General features: G+C 38.1%; 1 protein-coding gene across 4 annotated transcripts in view; it reads right to left on the reverse strand.

Moving 5' to 3' along the window:
* TGFBR2 (transforming growth factor beta receptor 2) overlaps positions 1-22,214 on the reverse strand; it is an 84,995-nt gene that overhangs the window by 16,727 nt on the left and 46,054 nt on the right. For 3 of the 4 annotated variants that reach the window (XM_077129927.1, XM_077129929.1, XM_077129930.1), the window contains 2 exons: positions 3,446-4,242; positions 1,706-1,847 (listed from right to left, as the gene is read on the reverse strand). In XM_077129927.1, coding sequence (XP_076986042.1) covers positions 1,706-1,847; positions 3,446-4,242 — 939 coding nt within the window. The remainder of the gene's footprint in view (positions 1-1,705; positions 1,848-3,445; positions 4,243-22,214) is intronic. The other variant, XM_077129928.1, reaches the window with a different exon arrangement.

Raw genomic sequence — 22,214 nt, forward strand, 5'->3', positions numbered from 1 at the left:
AAAATTGGTGGGTGAAATTATGATAAGAAACATGTCTAGTTCAATCTTTATTGAACAGGTGTTTAGCAACAGGGCAAAGTCTCTTCTGAAAAGATACATCTTAATCACAAAGGGAAAAACAGTGGTCAAATTTAACATCACCAATAAGAAACACTGACATCGTGTACACCCTAATACGATGCACTGCGAAGGGCACAATGCCAGTTCTCTGCTATTCTTGCCCCAAAATGGACACTCTCAACCTAATCATGAGAAAAACATAATATCAGAGAAGCATAAAGTAAGTGAAAATCTACCAAAACAAAACAAAACTGGTCTGAGCTTTTCAAAAGCATTAAGGTCATGAAAGTCAAAGATAAAATGAAGATCTGTCACAAATTACAGAAGACTACCGAGGCGTAGCACTAAATGCGAGAATGTGGGTTCCTAATTGGATCCTGTTTCAGAAAGGGACATTCCTGAGGACTTGGAATTATGAACAAGGTTTAGGATTAGTTAGGAGTATTGTACCAATGTTCATTTATTTTCTATAGTTGTACTATGGTTAGGTAAGGTGTTATCACTAGGAGAAGCTGGGTGAAAGATAAATGGAAATTGTCTGGACTATTCTTACAACTATTCTGTAAAACTCAAAGGACCACGAAACAAAAAATTAAAAGTAATATTGGGATTAGCTTGGCTGGATTCAGTATCCAGCTAGTACTAGGTTGGGATGCATAAATTTCCAAGATGAGAACTAAGGCCCAGATGGAAACCACTGAGAAGAGAATCAGAGAAGGAGATGATGGGGTAGATCTCAGCCATCTTCATCCCTGGGAAGGTCAGGGGACAATACTCCTTAAAACAATGACATCCCTGCTGCAGCCCAGGGGTTTGTAAGGTCTGCCCATTCTTATCTATATTCTCATAATCAGTAGCAATAACCACCTCTAACAATGAAAACACATCAGTGTGCTACTTGAAGACAAGATGCCACGGAGGGAATCTGAGAAAGCCATGCTCTGTTTTGTAGTGTATTTAGGGAGAAATTATTCTAAAAGAGAAAAGGAAAGCAAGAGATTGCATTTGGGGAAAAAGAGCAAGCTGGCCAGATCACCTTTTGCAGAGAAAAAGCAGGGGATGATGAGGTGTCTGAATCAGACCCAGAAGACTTAACCACTGAGAGGATGACGTTCTTCAAAAACCACTCTTCACCAGACATTTCAAAACTTAAACAATACAGCAAACCATTCTGCTTGTTTGCCTCAGGAAAAATAGTCATGTCCCTAGAAGTAAATTTTGAGTCCAATCCAAACCCTACAATTCTGAAAAACACTAAAATACAAAAAGAAACAAAGATCAGATACTCATTTGAATCATAGTACCCACTTGGTTAATAGAAATTATTTATGTAATTATCATTAGCACTCATGTGCTGCCAGATATTTCAATATCTTTGGGAGCAGATGTGAAAAGAAGAGCAATTACACATCAGACATGGATAGATGAAGCTTTAAGCTCTAAGCACAGCTTTCGGCTCAAAAACTTAGGATTTTTTAAAACAATTCCAAATAGTTCTGGAATGGCTGCCTCCACCAGATCTTGACCAGCTCTCACTGAGAGGTTAGCTGTTTTGTCACCTCCTGGAATTAGGCTTAGACCACATAACATGGTATCATCTGGAAGGCATGTCCACTGCTGCACCACGATGGTGCTAAATACGTACCTCCCACCGCATTACAGCGAGATGTCATTTCCCAGAGGACCAAAGCCATGGAGTAAACATCTGTCTGCTTGAAAGACTCAACATTCTCCAAATTCATCCTGGATTCTAGGACTTCGGGGGCCATGTATCTTGCAGTTCCCACCTAAAGCAAAAGCAGACACTTAGTGTAGCTGCATTTTTATTTTCAAAATGTAGCTGATGCTTCTGGCCTACATGTGCAGATGAACTTTTAAAAGTCACAGTTTTTTTTTTTTTTAATAATGAGACTAAGCAGGAAGGTACAGCATAGATGATGATTTTAAAAATGTAAGTGTTCTTTCCCTGGAAACCCTTTAAAGGCTATAAATGAAATACATCAAAAGAAGGAAATGCCCGACGTATGACATCACATTATTCACTAGCATCTTTAAGGATCATATATGAAGACAATATTTGTGATTTGTGGATGTTTACTTTTGCTTTTGTAAATTAGTTTTTAATTATTTGTTTTCATTCCTGAAACTTCAAGATGATTTATGGTGAAAATGTTAATAACTGCCAACATTTCTGATCATTTCAGAACTTTGTCTTAATTTTCTTTGTTTGTTCCATGGCACATTCTAGTGTGATGAGGATATAATAAAAATTCATCACCTTGCTACCAAGTTGAGTTGTACGGAAGTATTTCCACAGCAAGAAACCAAATTTAGATCATTATGTAGCTTTGGTGGGCTTGCTGTGTGGTTTTATTTTGACTTTTGGACCTGTGCTAATCTCTATGACTGATGATAAACAAACACGAATCCATAAGAAAAAGAGAAAAGCATTCTTGGAGGATGAATCACTTAACTGGTTGATGCTGCAACATGTAGTACTTAACTAAATAACAACACAATCCTACCCTCCCAAGGATCTAGAGAAGGTTGAATGAATTGACATTACCAGCCCAAGAGATGTTTCTTATTGACATATATCAGAAGACACTCATTTTCTTTTAACAAGTTATCCCATGCCTCAATATCCTGGCACATTAACCTGTCCAAATTTCAATTTCAACATTGCATGTCCTGCCATGGACAGAGAAGAATGACTGAGCAGTAAGTAAGTGTTTCATACACGTCCCTCTACATAGTAAAAAGAGGATTGTTATCTCAATGGACTCCACTCTAAACCACAGCCATGCTTTTGTAAGTGAAAACATGAGTCCTCATCATTCAGAAAGTATGTCTTGGTCATTTATAATTATTTTACACTTGCTCCTTAGCCAAAAATGTTACCAACTTATTCCACGAGCATGCTTCAAGAATACTTATTGGCCATGTTCACTGGCTAGGTCTTGAGTGACCTAATACGTGTGGACTTGGATTTCAAGACTGTCTTCAAGAATGGTAAAAAGAAATCCATATAATTATCAATCCTATAGATTGGAAAGGGCCAAGTAAAACTATAATGGAGGGAAAAAAATAAAGTGCTTAAGGCACAAAAAATCATTTGCAAATAAAAGAGAAATGAAGACTGAATCAGAAAGGAAAAAATATCTTCCCTGTACTGAGAAGGATTTGAAGAGACAGAAGAAATGGCGTCTATTACCAAAGGTACTTTGGCAGGAAGGCCCAGGGTAAATTCCCACTTTGGCTAGATTCTCCAGACAAGTGCCCAGAGTGTAGGACTGTTTGAGAAGAGAGACATGAGCTATGGATGAAGAGGTAAGGTAGGGCCAAGAGAAATGTCAGGAGGATCCAGGCGTGTGCTGTAACTTACCTGCCCACTGTTGGCCAGGTCGTCCACAGAAAGAGTGGGGTCCAGACGTAGAGAAAGCCCAAAGTCACATAGGCAGCAGGTCAGGTCATTCTTCACAAGGATATTGGAGCTCTTGAGATCCCTGTGCACGATGGGCATCTTGGGCCTCCCGCATGGGGTGTGGTCACTGTGGAGGTGAGCAATGCCCCGGGCGAGGGAGCTGCCCAGCTTGCGCAGGTCCTCCCAGCTGATGACGTGCCGAGTAAGGTACTCCTGGAGGTTGCCCTTGGTGTGGAAGGCAGTGATCAGCCAGTACTGCTTCCCCATTTCGGTCTTCCGCTCCTCAGCCGTCAGGAACTGGAGTATGTTCTCGTGCTTCAGGTTGATATCTGAGAAGATGTCCTTCTCTGTCTTCCAGGAGGCATACTCCTCGTAGGGGAAGATCTTGACTGCCACGGTCTCGAATTGCTCTGAAGTATTCTGCTTCAGCTTGGCCTTGTAGACCTCGGCAAAGCGGCCCTTCCCCACCAGGATGTCCAGCTCAATGGGCAGCAGCTCTGTGTTGTGGTTAATGTTGTTGGCACAGGTGGAGCTGATGTCAGAGCGGTCGTCTTCCAGAATGATAGCGCAGTGGTCACTGAACTCCATCAGCTTGCGGGGCTTGCTGCTCTCCCAGGATGGGCTCAGCTTCTGCTGCCGGTGAACACGGTAGCAGTAGAAGGTGATGATCACGGCTATGGCGATCCCCAGCGGTGGCAGGAGGCTAACGCCTGTCACCTGGAATATAACTAACAGCAAGTCGGGGCTGTTGTTATTTTCTGATAAGGAAACAAAACAGGGGAGAGAGGGAGCTGGGTTGAGTAAATATGCAGGCATAAAGTGGGCCCATATCCCAGGAATCTATAGATCTTGGCATTTGCATGGTTTTTGTGAGGGATATGTTGTGAATTTTTATTCCAGGGATGCCAAAGTGTGTACTTGTCCTATCCTCCCTGTCTCTGGACTCCCCTTCAAACTCTTCTACTTTTCCCCTAAACTTCAACATAAACATCACTTCCTAAGGAAACCCTAGGAAGAATTGAAAAAAAAAAAAGACTTTTTAAAAAATATATTCTTAGGACACTGTATACTTTTCCCATGTAACAATTTAGCCCAATCTTAATTAAATAATGATGACTCCACTTCTGGGTTTCATATCTATCTCCTCTGTTCTTCCCACCCCCAACAGCCTGGGAACTCCATGCCGGTGGGGACCAGGTCTTTTTTCTTCACCTATGTTAACAGTACCCAGCACACAGCAGTTCCTCAATAAATGTTCAGATGCTAGATTCATTCATTAAACATATCATTACTGAAGCCTACTACAGCACAGAGCTACCCTCCACGCAGTTTTAACCCAGCAGGAGCCAGGGCATTATATATAAATAAATGTGTTAATCAAATGGGTGCGGTATTTACTGAGTGGTGTTAAGTGAGCTCAAGATATTGCAGGAATGTAGAAAGAATGACACATCTCTTGCCTCCAAAAAGCCTGCATATATGGTAGTAAGTAAAAACAGAGACTGACAACAATTCTGCTGTAGGTTTTGCTCTTTCCTAAACTCCAGCTGCCCTGATCTGATCACCACCTGGGCCACGCTGAAACATCAACTCTGGATCTCTCAGTGGTGGAGAGAGAAATCTGCGGGAAGGGTCTCTTTGGAAGTAAGGTACTACAAGAACCACCCAATATGCCTTCTTTATTTGTTGAATTTTTGTTTGTTTGTTTGTTTGTTTTGGGGGAAGTACATGGACTGGGAATCAAACCTGGGTCTCCCACATGGCAGGGAGGAATTCTACTGAACAATCCTTGCACCCCCCAATATGCTTTCTTTTAAGAGTACATATAATCTGTAGTTTCATAAAGTAGGTGCATTTACTACCAATGCTGAAAACATTTCTACGGGGTTTGTTAAAGAGCAAGATGCAGTCAGTATTTCCTGGCTTGGAACATGGAAGCTGGTCCCTGCAGGTTGACAGAAGAGGATCCTTAGTGCGAGCAATTTAACTACAGTGTCTTGTACAGCACACTTGTTCGTGTGCTGGCCCTGGTTGGCTCTGGTGAAGTAGGTTTCCTCTTGGGAAGGATATGGACAGAAATGTTCAATGGGCAAAAGACGAATCAAAGGGTAGCTGTAGGTCAATGAGAGTCCTGTGTTGGGCTACTTCCCTTGGGCAAAAGGCCAAAATACTATTGCTTTACCTGTCATTTATCCACCCTCACAGGTGTCCACTAACAAGCAGGCTCAATGTTCAGATGCCGGATTCATTCATTAAACATATCACTACTGATGCTTACTACAGGCAGAGTGCTACCCTTGATGCAGCTGTTACCCAGCAGGAGCCATGCCTAGCAATATATGGCAGTCTGGGATGTGAGCTAAATGTGTAGTGCAACTTAAATGTTTCTGGGGTGGGAAAAGCTTAAAAAAACATGGAAAGCACAGAGGCAAGGGCTTCCTTATAGATGGTCTCTGAAGGACTGGAAGAAGCCAAAGATGCACAAAAGGAATGCTATGAATGAAAGTGCAGAGGTAATATAATATAATCTGAAGAATAGCAAATCTCCCAAACTGTTCTATTCCTAGGGGAATAGAAAGGCTGTGTAGGTGGTATGGGACAAGACTGCATGAGAGAAGGGATCTGTAATTATTCAATTGGCGGTTTGCACCTACTATAGGTTTTTGGGCAAAACCAAAAAGGTGATGTGAACACAGTCCAGGTAGAATGGAGATACCCTGGTCAGAAAGACTATATCAACTTTATTGTATACCCTCACCTAATGAACATAAAGAGAAATGAAGCTAGTACCATGTTACTTTGGAATGTTTATATTTAATGTGATTCACTACCTGTACTTAAGATATATTCTAAGAGGGAGACACCAACGTCTTAGGTCTATATATTCTAGATGAAAACTTTATGTCTTAACTCCATGTGATGTCGCTAAAAATTAGATAAGTAATTCCAAAACATTAGAATTTCAGCAACCAAGAGAGAAAACAAATCACTATTTTGAGGAAAGAGAGTAATGCATCAAAAGTAATAGTAAAAGGGATAAGATTTGGTGATTGCCTCATGAAAACTCAAATTCCTATTCATAATGAGAGGGTTGAACGGGGACAAAGAAGAGTTGGAACTAGGGGCAGAAGCAAAACCAGAAAGGATTGAACCTCAAAAAACAGGAAAAACGCCCTTGCAGAAAAGTATGGACTCTCCCTGTTGACCAGCAAAGAATGAATCTGGAAAACAAAATTAAGAGGCCAGAAAAACAACATTCAGGTACAATTAGATCAGGACACTTCTTCCCTGAAACTCCACCTCTATTATACAAAGAATTCAATGAATGTGTTAGCTTGAAGTATACCCAGCTGTTTCAATTCTCCAGCCTGCAACTACATGAGATGCTTTTGTAATCATAAATCTGTTTGTCTGCTGTTTTTCTCCTGAGAAGTTAAGTTTCTCATGGTTAAAGGCCAGGCCTAGTTTGATCACCATGATATCCCCAGTCCCTGGAGCAGGACTGGACACTATGATACTCAATAATGCTTGTAATGGAAGATGAATGTATGATTGGCTTACGGAGAATATTCCTCATATTTTTGCGTTCTATTCCAGGATTGGCAAACTATAGCCCAAGAGCCCATGGCCTGTCTTTATATAGTCCTGTGGGCTAGGAATGGTTTTTGCATTTTTAAAAAGTTGTAAAAAACAAAACAAACAAAAAACACAAAGAGAGCATGCAGCAGAGATTATATCTGGCCCAAGAACTTAAAATATTTACCATCTGGCCCTTTACAGAATAAATTTGCTAATTTCTGTTCTATAGATGTTATGTTAATAATATATTGGCAGAATTTGGAGAGATTTCATTTTGGTCTGACGTGAATATTCTTTCACATATTAGGCGATGAAGCAATTAGAAAAATTTACTAGTAACTGCATAATTACTTTGCTGTGTCTCCAATTCATTAAAGAGTGAAAAACATTCAATGAACCATTCACCTCTTGTTGATAAGTTTATTTTCTAATTCCTGACTATATATGAAAAGGGTCTTCCATGTAAATTTCTATTTCTTTTCAGGGTAAGGGAAATACAAAAACAGAAATCCCCTAAAGTTTATGTATGGCATTGACTGTGGAAGACTAAAATCCCCAGTTCAGTGTCAGAAACCAAAGTTTTATTTTACCCTTAAATTTCCTATGATTTCTTTTTGAAAACCTACATGCAAAAATTTTGAGGGGAAATTACTGAAAAACATCTGTCAATCTTAAAACTTCAAAGAGACGGCGAAAAAACTGTAACAATAGCAAACTAGGTTGAAAGGAAGCTTTGGGATGTGGCTTTAAACACAAGCCACCCACACCCTCTCACAGTATTAACCCTTGGGCTGATAGTATAACAGCAGCTGACCTTACAAACTAGCATCTCCTCGACTCAGAGACCAGAAGGAAATATCTTTTCTTGCCAACTCCCCCGCCAACCACAAACACATAAGCATGTGTGCAGGCACACACTGACAGACGCCCACACAGAAGCTCATAAAATGGATATTTAATATGTACCTGGCTTGTTGATAAGGGCTTTATATCATATTTATATTTAATTGACATAAACACCCTATGAAGCAGATATTGCTATTATTATAAACCCAGTTTTACAAGAAGGGAAGTTAAGGGTCAGGCCGCCTAAGTAATTTCCCAAGATCATTCACTTAGGCAAGAGCAAAGCTGATATTTGAAATGAGCCCTGTCTGATTGAACAGACCCCAGCTCTTAACTCCATACCGTATCTCTAAACTTCACATCGGTGAGAGACAATTAGAATGTTTGTAATCTCTCACTCTGATAAAACGGTTTTCCACAGCAGGGACTGGATTAAGTGATTTTAAACATCCATTATATGATATGCCTAAAGAACCATGTGCTGGTGTGCAGACTCTATTCCCTTTGGTTCTTAAGTAGGAATCCAAGTTGAGTGGTGGCCCTACAAATATGGCTGTTTTCCTCTGATGGGAAGAAAAATGTCCTACATGAGGGCAAACCCTAAAATTTCTCTTTCTTTTCCCAGGGCCTTTCCAAGGGCCTAGAACATAGGTGTGCTTATGACACAACTGTTAAACTGTTGTTACTACACCATGAATTATTTCTTGTCTACATGGGCAACTGGTAGGTGCTTATTAAAATATGTTCACATTTTACTCCCTTGTTATGTAACTAGACGTAGCTCTGGGAGGGAGGGGCATTACTAATAAGTGCCATATTTCTCCAAGCTTCATAAAAAATAAAGCTCTAAACATCAGAGCAGAAATTCTTAGTCGAGGCTTCACAGATTTGTGAATTTAAATCGGAATAATACACCTTTTTTTTCTACTAAGTTCTAACAAAATTTTACATTCCCTAGTAAACTTTGTACCAATAAAAACCGCGAATATTTTCACACAATACTGCATATGTTGCAGATATCTGGTATATTGTTCGTACTCATCATTACTTAGAAAGTCCTTTTTTTTTGGATTTGCTATTAGATCTTGTTAGTTAAAGCATTACTATAGAAGCATATGTTGCTATGTTACAAATTTATTTTTAAAAATAGTTGATAACTGCGTTTTCAATATAATTGGTTTTCTTTGAAATCAGGTGTATTTTGTTTCATGCATTTAAAAACATCACTCTGAGAAGGATCAATAGAGTTCACCAGACTTCCAAAGGAATCTAAGGCACACACAAGAAAACAGCTAAGAACTCTTGGCAAAGGGAAGGCATTCAAGCTCTAGTCTCTTTGCCAGGATTTCTTAGAGCAGAGATTTTGAAATTCATTATGTTTCTGTGGGAAGCTCATAATGGAGGAAACTTGTGCAGTGGCAGGCAGATTCATTTGGCTGGATGTGTTTTGTTGTTCCACTTTTGCATTTGTGGACTCTGTCAAGGCTTTTGTCGTGTGTGAAGGAAATTCTGTAGTAAAGAATAATGGGAAGCCCCACCCCACCACCTTTGAACTCTCAAGAATAATAAAGGCAACCAACATATAATGTGCTTAGGGTTCTTGCTTCAGAAAGAAAATGCCTCATCCACAGTACCCAAATTGTGGTCTTGAGATACACTTTTCAATTTAAGAAACCAGAGTTTTCTAGAGAAATGGCCAAGTCTAGGTCTGGGACAGGAAAGACTGCATTTGGAGTCGCCTGTCAGACCAGATAACAAGGAAACAAAAACTATTAAGATCATGACAAAAGAACTCAGGAGCCAGCCTCAAGAGTCAAAATAGGACAATTTGATATTTAGTGAAGATAAGAAAAGAAAAGCACTGCAATCCATAAAGGATTCATGATTTCACAATGATAAAAAACTTATCAACTTCTAAGGATAATATGATGTCAATTCATTTTACGAAAAACTAGTAAATAAAAGGAAAACAGTAAGTGTTTATCTTGCCTTTCCCATGAAAACCACATCATTTTATAAACAAGAAGTTGAAGAAAGCATCCCTTTATTAAATTATTCTTGCTAGTAAATGAAAATGAATTGATAGAAAAATAGCACATTGCCCTTTTGCAACTCCTAATGAATTTAATAGATCTAGGCAATGGGAATCAATGCCTGCTAATATTACAAAATAAGAAACAATCAGACATTATTACCACTTGATGGAGGAACATGACCACACTTACAGACTTGCCAAAGGGATGGAACCTGAGCCTAGTCAAGTCTATGGTTCCAGCTGCCAATTTGCAGGAAATTCAGAGGATAGATTAATGCATTGAACTTCACCAGGATTATGCCATCGGCAAAATCCAGACTGCAAAACAGTACCTGTCAAAGGGGTTATTCAATAGATACATCGTAAGGACAAGAAAGAGACGTAGAGGAGGGGAATAGATTAAAAGAGATCTACAGGATATGAAATTACCAAAATAATGATGATGAGCTAAAATCTACACCACACAGGTTATATATAGGTGTGCTCGTGTGATAAGACCATTGAAACTGCAAGGAAGCAATAACAAAAACCCAGGAAGAGCAGTTACTTTTGGAGGGAGGGGGGTGTAATTGCGTTAGGGAACACCAAAGGGCTTCTGGAGTGGCTGAAAGTTACCATTTTTTTACCTGGTTAGGGATTTTAAGGGTGTTTGCCTCATAATAATTCACTAAACTAGACATTTTTAGTCTCATTTTTTTCTGTCTGTGCTATACACTGTAATGAAAAAAAATTTAAAGAAAAGATAGAAATCAGAATAATAACTTATAAAGCGCATGCCTTGCTCATGGGCTAACTTTTTTGTTTAATCACCTACTACGTGTCAGGAACTTCAAGTATGAAATCTCGTTTGATACTCAGAACCCCCCTTCCAAGTATTAGGTCCATTTTAGGAGTTAAGAAATAAAAAATTATGGATAACACACCCCAGGACACCAAACAGACAGGCAGTGGGGCTCGTCTTTCACTTAGGTCTGAGTAACTCCCATGCCTGTGTTCCTTCCATTCCACCAAACTGTCTCCCTAGCAGTAAACCTAGAACTTCACTTAATAAATCTGAAATTTTTCTAACCAAATGTGTCTCATATAGAGGCCAGATTTAGTTACATGTAAGGAGCCATGTGCAAAAGTCAGCCAGTGCCTTAAATAATATTTTTTTCCAAAGAAAAATGTCAAATTCCTTTTTCTGTTTGCTTGTTTTTGGTCTCCCTAAGATAAATGTTAGCACGCCACTAAAAAATACAAATTCACAGAAACCTCAAGGGGAATCCCCTGGTATACTTTCGTTTGGAGTGACTGAAAAGTAAACACGTTGTCTTATAACATACACACACATAATTAACATTGAAAATATTAGGCTGCTCCCAGACACTTTCAAACCCTTTGTTATGCCAAATCTAACCCTTGTTTTTAAAAGGAACTTAAAACTGAATCTTTTAATTCATGATTTTAAATGAAAATATCACATTCAAGAACATATTAAACCAGGGCCATCACAAGAAAGAGGCATAAGTGGATTGTATAATGTGCCTTGGTAAAAACAAATCAGTAGAGCTGAATTTGATAAATGGACTTCTACTTAAAATTTTAAGCTGTTTGACAATCTCTCAGCTCAAAGAAGGAGTTTTGTGTGAAAATTTATTGAGATGCTAATTTATCTGAGCAACAGAGTGGGGTGCAAAGGATCATTTCCCTGCACCCTTGTGCGTTGGTGTACTAACGGGCATCACAGAACAAGTAGGTAGATTTTGACGAAGTTGGCAGTGGCATGCTAACCACAAAGATTTTCACACACCATGTTCATCTAAAGCAACAGGAAATATATGCAACTGGCAGAGATCCAAAGAAGGAAACTGTGCTGAACAGTGATATGCTGGGGGTGGGTGGGAGAACTTCCTGACTCAAGTCAGTATATTAATGATACTCTTGAAAAGATGGCAAACATTTATTGAGCACCTATTAAATGCCAAGAACTAAGTTTGACATGGATTATTTTGAATCCTCGCAGTCACATTGCCACATATATTTTATTATTCCACTTTATAAAAATGGAAACTGGAAAAATACACATAAAACAAGCTGTGGTCAAAACAGGGGAGCCCTGCATGGCAACTGGTGGTGGGTAACTGGAGGAGCAGAGTTCCTGAAGGATTCCCACAGTACGTTACCAGGATCTGATGCCAACATGGGATTCAAAACGAAAGTGAAAAAAAGAACAAGATTATAGAGCCAATGAAAGTATAATAAAGGAGATAGTAAAAGAAGAAATCACTGAGACAAGACGAGGGAATAAAAAAGCCACGAAACTGTACTGGAGAAAGGCTAATATGATACACCTCTGTGAGACAGACTGGAACAAGGAACAAAGGCCCATAATTACAAGTATGGCAAAGATTAAAAAGATAAGAAAAACTTTTGCTAATATATTTGGAAGTAGAAAATGTGTGTATGATTACACATATTAAGGTTAAGACAATATCTATAAGATCAAAGTCCTAAAAAAAACGTTTATAACATCAAAATTGACTCAAGAAAAATTATAAAATCAGAATAAGCCTACACTTTTTTTTTTTTTTGAGGAAACTGAGTGGGCAGTTAAACATCTCTCTATGGTATAACCATCTTAATTGTTCATCCTTTTCTTTTTAGCCTTTTTCTCATCAGAAAGTTTTTCTTGATACTAATTTTAACAAAAGACAGGTGGCAACATTTATTTGTTGCAGAATCGCCCAAAATTCTCTTCTTACAATGAAAACACAAGTAGAATCCTTACCAAAAAATGCTTAAATGGAACTTAAGCAAGTGGGAACCATCAGAGAAATTTAGAATGTTTTTCTATAAAATAAATGCCTCGCCCGATTCAAAGTCAATGTCCTGAAAAACAAAAATACACTAAAGAGGCAAAACAAACATGTGCAACAGTGTGACCGGATCCTGAATATAAACACAAACCCCTAGTTCTGGAATAATATGAATATGGACAGTATAATACATCTATATCTAAAGAGAGGCAGACAGACAGACAGAAAGAGACTGGTAAAATGTTAACAAATGGTAAATCTAAAGGAAGAGTATACAGGGTTCATTGTCCCATTCTTTCAACTTTTCTGAAGCTTTATAATTGCTTCAAATTAAAAGTTGAAAAAAATAAAAAATAACCCAAAAGATATGGCAACACTGTTCCCTCAAAGCCACAAACACATACCAGTCTCAGATGAAGTAGTGAGCTATAAACTTTCAGGGATTAAGATACTTTAATTTCACATACACTTCTCCAGAGAATAAGACAAGTGTACTATGCCACAATTCAGTCCACAAAGACAGTACAATCAAAACCAGACAAAAAGAATATGAGAAAATTTCAGAACACTCCTACTCATGTACAAAGATAAAAAGAAAAATTCTAAATCAAATAATAGCAAGCTGAATATAGAAGCAGATTAAAAAAAAAAGTTAAGACAGCAAGATCAAGTTACCAGAAAAGTACGTTTTAGCATTAATAAAACAAAAACAAAACTACTGACATCACCGAACACATTAAATGTTTAAAGGAGAAAACCTATATGATTGATCAATTCAGCAGAGCCAGAGGAAGTATGTAAAACAGCTAAACATCCCAATAACAATATACAACAATCCTCAGCAAACCTTATTTTAAAGGGGAAATATTAAATGAATTCCTTTCAAAAATAGGAAATGGGCACTGATGACAATTATAATGATTTATATTCAACAGGAATTGGGGGTCTTAATCAGAACTACAAGACAGAGTGGAGGGATCTGCCCTGCCAAATATTTATAAATCTACAGTAATTAAGACAATGAGGTAAAAGTACAGGGATAAACAAATTATAAATGGATCCCTACGTCACTATACACATCAGAAAATTAATTCCAAACGGGTTAAATATGAAACGTGAAAATTATACGATCCTTAGAAGAAAGTATAGCAGAGTATCTTTCTGACTTTTTTCAGGATGTTCTTGGAGAAAAAACAAACTAAACCCTAGCAGAAGAAATTAATATATTTGATTATAAAAGAATTAAGAATTTGTCAAAAGACACAATAAAGTGAAAATACAAGTTGAGAAACAGGGGACTATAAAATATAAAACAGACAAGGAATTAGCATCTAAAATATATTAAGAGCTCTTACAAATCAACAAGAAAAAGACAAGCAGCCCAACAGGGGGGGAAAAACAGGTAGAACGTATTTCAAAACACAGGCATTTCACAAAAGCCACACAATGTGGAAAAAATAAAAGAAAAAGATGCTCAACCTCTTTGTAATAAGAAAATTATAAACAAAGACTACAATGAAGTACCATTTAAGCCACATATATTATATATATATCTGGAATCTACATCACCTATGTTCTTTTGTATAGTTATATTAAAAAGAAAATACAGGCAAAGTTAAACCCACACATTAAGTTATATCTTAATGGCCGGAATATCTAAACTGTGAAAAAGAAATAAAGAATAAAAGGATTATATAGTTTAAGCCAACTTCTACATGAGAAAAGGTAAAAGAAAATCCATCCTTTAGTATTTTAAACAAGAACCCATATAAGAAATACCTTTTTATTTTTGGCAAGGGCAGGTTCCAGGAATCGAACCCAGGTCTCCGTCATGGCAGGCAAGAATTCTGCCACTGAGCCACCGTTGCACCACCCCATATAGGAGATGCATATCCAACCTGAAGTGTTTCAAGTCAGTGCTACCAGGAACCCAATTTATTCTCCTACATGTTTTCTAGTTCACTGAATTTGCTGAGGAATCCCAGTGTTATTGTTTTACCAATTTGCAGTTATAAGATTAAAAACAGAGTCTACTTCAGACCCATCTAGCCTGCTCCTTGCACAATCGTCTTCAATGATTCTTAGTCTCCAGATGTCACTGTGCTAACTCATCCATGTAGAAACAGATCTACTAGTATATGGCTTATATTATGATGTCTGATGATATTATCTATATTTATGGGATGGCCTAGGCATTGATAAGAAAGAGAGGTTCACATCTATTAAACATACTTTTATTTTCAGTCAGAAAACTTTGATTCCCAAAGAAAATAACATAATATGTATTTTGTTATAACAGCTTACTTTGAGGATTTTTATCCCAAGTCTCCTACATACCCCATGCTGTGTTTGTTGCTTGGGATTTAGGGCCGCTTTTACTTCCTTTAAACAATTTAGCAGGACGTTCTGCAACAGCAAATGCATTTAAAGTCCTGAAGTCCCTTCTCTGCTGCTCTAGGAAGATGTTTCTAAGTGATGTACTACGGTCTTTCACTTGGCCTCCTCTACGATCCACTATATTTGCAGACACCATATTGAGCTGAGATCCAATTTCACGGTTTTCTCAAACACACTTTCAAATGGACTTTCTTAACAATTCAAAGAGAAAATTAACAACAAAAAAAATAGCACTAGACTCTAATTACTAACCCTTCATCAGACAATAAAGAGATCAAAGTATAGTCAAACAGATCCTGAGATTAAAATTTTTACAGATATCATTCTGTATATTTAGAAGCAGAATAACTTTGCTTTTGAAAACATGGGTCTGAGTGTTGAGACATGGCTTTGCTATTTCTGACTGTGTGATCTGGGGGCTCAGCTTCTCCATCTGTTTAATGAGGACAACCCAGAATCAAAACTGCTGGGTGCTCAGAGAAGGATCACAACACACAATGTTTGTCAGGCACTTAAGTTCCTTTTATTTTATGACAGATTTTAACAAAAGATGTTTAAGTTCACAAATTTCCAACTGGAAAATAAAATCCCTAACCTTGTAGGACATCATTAAACTATCACTAAGATATGGCTTCACTGTAGGTACTCAGGCAGTTTTGCTTTACCTCTTTGTGTAATAGGTCACATGATAACGCTATCTCTAAATAAATCATTTTGCCCCATGACTCTCTGAACTGCAGGATTCTCCTTCTTGCAAAATGAAGCCATAAAACCTTGTCAGAAATAAATTTAAGATAGCACATATTGAAGTATCTGGCAATATGCTGGAAGATAACTTCTTTTCAAAAAGCACAAATAAGTTAGAAGGTTATAGGTGGACGATCTGACTGTATTGAGACAATGGAGGCATGCTCTTTGTGGTAATTTAGTTTGGTTTTTTGGTTGTTGTTTTTCAGAGACACAAATCAATTGAAACATATGTCTAGTGAAGTTGGAACCAGTTATAATAAAGAAAATATTGGAAGTTAAAAAAGTATGCATATTTCCAAAATATTTACTTGATACATTTCAATATATTCATTCAACTTGCAAAGGAACAGTGACTGAGTCCAGCACTGTGCCATGCAGTCTACCATGGTCTCTAGAGAGAAAAATAAAAGATTTCATGTGGAACAAAAGAAATTATCTCTTTATTCTATTATCTTCCATATCCTTATCAGTCTTCCTTCTTTTTTCTCTTCCAACACACACACATACTCACACACACACACACAACCAAGCCCCATCATTACACATACTTTTTTCCCTGAAGAGTTCATAGATCATGCCAACATTTTCTGCATCTTTTAAGATTTTAGTGATATGGTGCAGAATCTCTCGGTATCTTGCTATTCAAGGCCTGTTTGCCAGACCAGCTGCATTGGCATCACCTGGGAACGTACTGTAACTACAAAATCTCAGCCCTGTCTTAAACTTGCTGAATCATAATCTACATTTTAAAAGCTCCCCAGGTGATTCATTTAACATTAAAGTTTGAGAAGCATTGCTTTAACAAAAATGGAATATCTTTCTTGGTACCCTGCCATAGAGATGTTTCCCTCTTACAAAGAAAATTCTTGGTGGAATTCTTTGCAAAGCCCTGTCACAATTGTATTTAGTGGTAGCCAGTGAGAAAATCATCCATGAGAACTTTCTAGTCAATTAACTGGGAAAGGAGTGTAGGATGAGATATGATTCCCCATTCATCACCTCAATAAAAAGCAAACAATTGAATTCAGCCAAACAATAAAAATCCTTTTAATTAACCAACAGAATGACAGTGAGTTCACTGGGCATGCAGGATTTAATTTAACTTTCAGCATATTAGAGGTACTACTTGACATTCTGGACAGTCTTGAGAATAATTTTTTTTTTCCCAAAATGATGGGAGAAAATGAACATTATTGTTTTATTCCAATTGCACATATTTCAAAGCTAAATTTTCCCCCATCTTTTCTCACCCAATTCCACAGTTTACTATGCATTATTTCCTTACCCCACATGACAACCTCTTCCGGAGAGTGACAACCTTGGTCTGACAGCCTCCTCTGGAATATTCCTGAGAGGTACAGGTAAAACCTCTAGTTGAAATGTGTTAATAGTGGGACCCTACTCCTCTGTAAATCAATCCATTCCATAATCTAAATATTGAGGTATAACCCTAAATATAAAGATATTTAAAAATCTACTCTTTAGGTTAAATCAAATTTGGCTTCTCTATAACTTCCAGTTATTGGCCCTAGGGCTGCTCTCAAGAGCAAAAGACAACAAAATGATACCTTCTGATACTGAATGAGAGCTTTTAAACTCTTAGACATTTAACATGGCTCCCTAAATCATTTCTTTCCCATGTGAACATCCCTGGTTTACTCAATCACTCTTCAAAAAAAGACATATTGACCAGACTTTAAACTCTGACATTTTTCAGATACTAAAATCTGCCTGCCCAGCATATAGCATGTATCCAACAATATGAGCTTCTCTTTCTCAGTATAAAGTGATCTGTCCTCTGAAACCATTCTTGCTATTGAAGATACTTCATGATGTGTTTCTCTATATCCAGCTACAGTATGTGGAAGGTGAGCTGAGGCCAAGATTACAGTGGGATTCTCACCTTTTCTTCCTCTGAAAGCAATGCAAGACTATTGCTTATTTGTCTGTCGTGCTGTAGTTTCAATTCTCTCAGTCAGATCACACTGATTTCAGAATGACCTTACCTTAACTCTAAACCCCAGATCTTTATCACATGAACAGATGCAGAGCAAGTTCTCTGATAAGCTGCTTCCCTGCAATTGACTGATGAACCTATATGCCTGGCTTTACAGTTATCAACTAAATGTCATATTACAGGCCATTTCAAGCAAGTAAAACCTAGATTCTATTTTTGATGGATTAGGTATGCCTTCCAGTTTGTCTATAATCCTTCATGCTCCTCCTCGTGATATAGATTCTTGCTAATTCTATTGCTGTGACTTTAGAGGGAAGACAACCAACATTCACTGCAGGCCTGCAATGTGACAGGCATTGCCCAAGACATGACAGCACATCCTATGAATGTTTGTGCCTCTATGGTCAGTCTCAGGCCTCACCATATATATATATATATATTCTTTGGTATAGGATTTCTTAGTTTTCTTCTCTGTGCTGAGGTCTTCTGACCACTAATATTCAGTTTTGTCAGGCTCACCACCTGCCCTGCTTCTTTTATCTTTTACTGGTTGCCTGTCTGGATTATCTCTTCTACTCTGTCTAGGGCCCCTTTATGTTCTCAGGAAACCCAAAAGCAGAGATACATTTCTTGAGTTAATTTAGTAACTTCTCCAACAAAGAGACTAGACTGCTTTGGAAAAGCACATAAATTATTCACACTACTTGTCAGGTCACTGAAATATATCTGCCCTTTCTTTCTTTCAGTGTGAACCACAGTTGTCTGTAGTTCCATTTCACCTGAGTTTATTTACCTCCTAAAACTATGCACCCTGCCTACTCCTAGCTCACCCTTTGTCTTTGCCAAAATAGTGGCCATTCCTCAGGTCCCCACTCAAACCTTTTCACCCAACCTTTCAGTGACACTTCAAAGTTTAAAGTTTCCTTTAACGTATAATTTCGCCAGTCTTAAAACCTCAAATGCCTATTCCTAATGAGGTCACCGGCCTCATTCTCAAGTAACTGTTTATAAATTGCAGAAAACACAATAATACCCTGTATTAAAAAGTCTTATTATTCCAAAGGAAATGAGGATAACATAGGTATTGTGTTTGTTTTCCTTTTCCTCTAACTTTAGCAGGCTGAATTTTACCTACTGCCTGTAGTATTGCCATTCTCTAAGATTCCTCTCCAGATTATATGGGAAAATGACAAAAAATATTTAAAAATTTGGCAGAATAAATTGTCTTGAGTCCAATAGTTCCCAACATTAGCTGCTTATTGGAATATCTTGGGTAATTTTTTTCTAATTCCTGATATCAGGCCCCAGACCAATTAAATCAGAAACTGCAGTAGTATGACCCAGTTATGAGTACTTTTAAAAGCTTCTCAGGTGTTTCCAATGTGAACACCCAGTTACGAGTATTTTTTTAAAGCTCTCAGGTGTTTCCAATGAGTGACCAAAGTTGAGAACCACTACTTCAGCCCGAGTGGAGAAATAGTTATTTTGAATATGATGGGCCTGGAGAACAGACGGAATTTTAATGACTAAATTTAGAATCAAGTATCTTTTTTTTTTTTGCATGGGTAGGCACCAGGAATAGAACCCAGGTCTCTGGCATGGCAGGCAAGAACTCTGTCTGCTGAGCCACTATGGCCCGCCCTAGAATCAAGTATCTTGACATTGGAACCAGATATATCCTAACGAAGCATCATGAGATATTAAAAAAAAAAGTAGAAAAGGAAATATGAATGGTTTCTTTAAAAATTAATATTTGCTTTTTTAAAAAATTAAGCATAATTGTTACTGGTAAAATTAGTAACTAACAACATGCAGGAGTAATCTAGGGATCAAAAAACATTTCCCAAATGCAAACTGGCCAGATATCCAACTGGTGGTAAACATGACCTCCAGAGCTCAGTATGGCCGGAAATCAAAGTCAATTTCACAGTGGCTAGCTTGTTCCCTGGGTGTTTTTCCACCAGAGGGACACTAGGATACTTGCAAAATATAAAAAGGGTCTCTGTTGGTTCTTTTTCCCATTACCCACCGATGTGGAGTTTACGGAACCCTTGGAGGCCACTGCAGGAGGGATGTGAGACTGCAGATGTTTCTGCCAGAGCCTAGTGGCAATGCCAGCCCTACTGGTCCAGTTGTTTATTGGTAGCTCATACCCAGTGGATGGGATTTGGGACGGTCTGTGTGTGTACTGAATTACACTCTGCCATGCTTCGTATCAAAATGAGATTCCAGGATATAAATAGACAGCACCAACAACCACATCTGGCCTCAATGAATCTTTGTTTACTTTGCTGCTTAGGAAAGAAAAAAATCTACAAAGGCGAGTTGCTTTGCTTTTAGTTACTTCAAACACATTCTAAGCTTCACATGACTGAGTCACAGTGGCCTCTGGCACATACAATCTTTACTATTTCCTTGGCCAGACATGGTACTATATCCATCAATGCAGAGCTTTCTAACCTAAGTTGTTCACAACTAAAGGATACTTCAGTTCTGAGTTATTACCCTAAATAACTAATTTCTCTTCCTAGGAATGAGACTAGTGGCTTTAATCCATCATTTTTCTCCTCTTTCAACAACTCTTCTCAACCATATTTCCCCATTTATTTTTTTCTTATGCATTTAGATCAAAAAGGAAATCTCGTTTGTTTCTCTCTAAACAGCGAGCCAGCTATGTTGAGGAGCAAGTGCGTACTACAAAAGCAGCATAGTCAGAATTCCCCAGGGCTGTCCTTGTTTCTCGTATGCTAGTACTAAGAGATTCCTTATGAAGCCAGCTCCCTCATGATGCAGTGGAACAAACAGAAAATGAGATGTGGAAGAAAGGAGGCAGAATTTCTAAATTTTTCCTTACTCAGAAACCAAAAGAAGTCAATAAAGTGTGCAAGTTCTGTGACCAATGCACAGAGTGGGTTTGCTGGTTGACACGAAGCTACATCAAGATCACAATGGCTTCTAGGGGGAACCAGCTGTCTTGAGATGTCCTGCTAGCAAGTTAAACACAGACAGGAAACCGCGTGTCTGATACTGTAAAAAAAATAAAATAAATAAATCATTTGTCTTCCTGCCAGAGCTGGGCATGCAAACCAAAGAAGCTGTTTTCATTTAAAAGAAATTCTACAGCAATGCGAGAGGAAGGAATGAAACTTGATGGCTTCTAGGAGTCCTCTTCTCCCTTCTCTCCTTCTCAGGTTGAAAAGCATGCATTCCCATTAACTGCTGAAGCCCAGGCATAGCTTGCAAGTCAGCAATGAATACATAGCCAGGTGTCAGCTTACAACTCAAGGTTGCTTCCCTATGTAACCACATGTTCAACTTTGAGTCAGAAGTGGTTTTTAAAGTCCTGGTTTCCAAGCCAACTTGATATAACTGATATATACTTATTATAGTTCTGCCCTTTTCAAAAAAACAATTTTAAAAAAATCTCATGTACCATACAGAGATGCACACCAAAGAAGATAAAGGAAAACACAGGAGCTGTAATCGAGATAAATGGAGTGTAAAGGTGGGGAAAGAAGGCACAGCAAAGGTGATAGGAGCACAAGAAATGCATGCATGTCTACTTATTTACTTGATAGAAGCATAGCTCAGATCTGAGCTTTTCTGGTAAATAATGTTGAAGGGGGAAATACAAAAAAAACATGATCATCTGCATCAGGTCTTGGCAAGAAGCCTGGTTTTGTAAATAACTTTCACAGGGGCACAGCCATGTCCAGTCATTTTATATGCTGTCTATGGCTATTTCAACTATGGCTGGTAAAATAGAAAAGCCAAAAATATTTATTATCTGGACTTTTATCAAAGAAGCCTGCTGACCTCTGCTCTATATCCTTCAAAGTGTTCATAAGAGCAGGAACAAATAGATCAAGGGGACAGCAATCTTTCTAGGACAGAGAACTGAGAGGTTTTCCTGGCTTCCGCATGAAGATAAGAATACAATGCAGCGAACAACATCCTCAAAAACATTCTTTCAAGTGAACATTTCACTCAGATTCACAGGATTGTTGCTTATGATGGATGGCATCTAATCACAATTCAGCTGGAGGAATTTGCAGGGGGATGGAGGACACCACACAATGCTGGCACAAAGCTCCTCATTCATCTGGCTAAATCCAAAAGAACATATTTAAATCCAGGGGAATAACAGTAAGTATTTGCAGCCAACATGCATCAAATACTTAGACTGTGCCAGGTACTATTCTAAATTCTCCAAACAAATAAACTCATTTATTCTCACAATGATCCCATTTAAGGAAAGCACTATTTCTGTCCCTATTTTTCAGAAGGGAAAACGGAGTAAAGTAGTTCACCCACGTACAAAACCTCAGTTACATAAGTAACTGAGTCGGGATTTGAACCCATATAGTC

This window comes from Tamandua tetradactyla, chromosome 15 (assembly GCF_023851605.1).
Source record: "Tamandua tetradactyla isolate mTamTet1 chromosome 15, mTamTet1.pri, whole genome shotgun sequence".
Taxonomy (NCBI): Eukaryota; Metazoa; Chordata; class Mammalia; order Pilosa; family Myrmecophagidae; genus Tamandua; species Tamandua tetradactyla.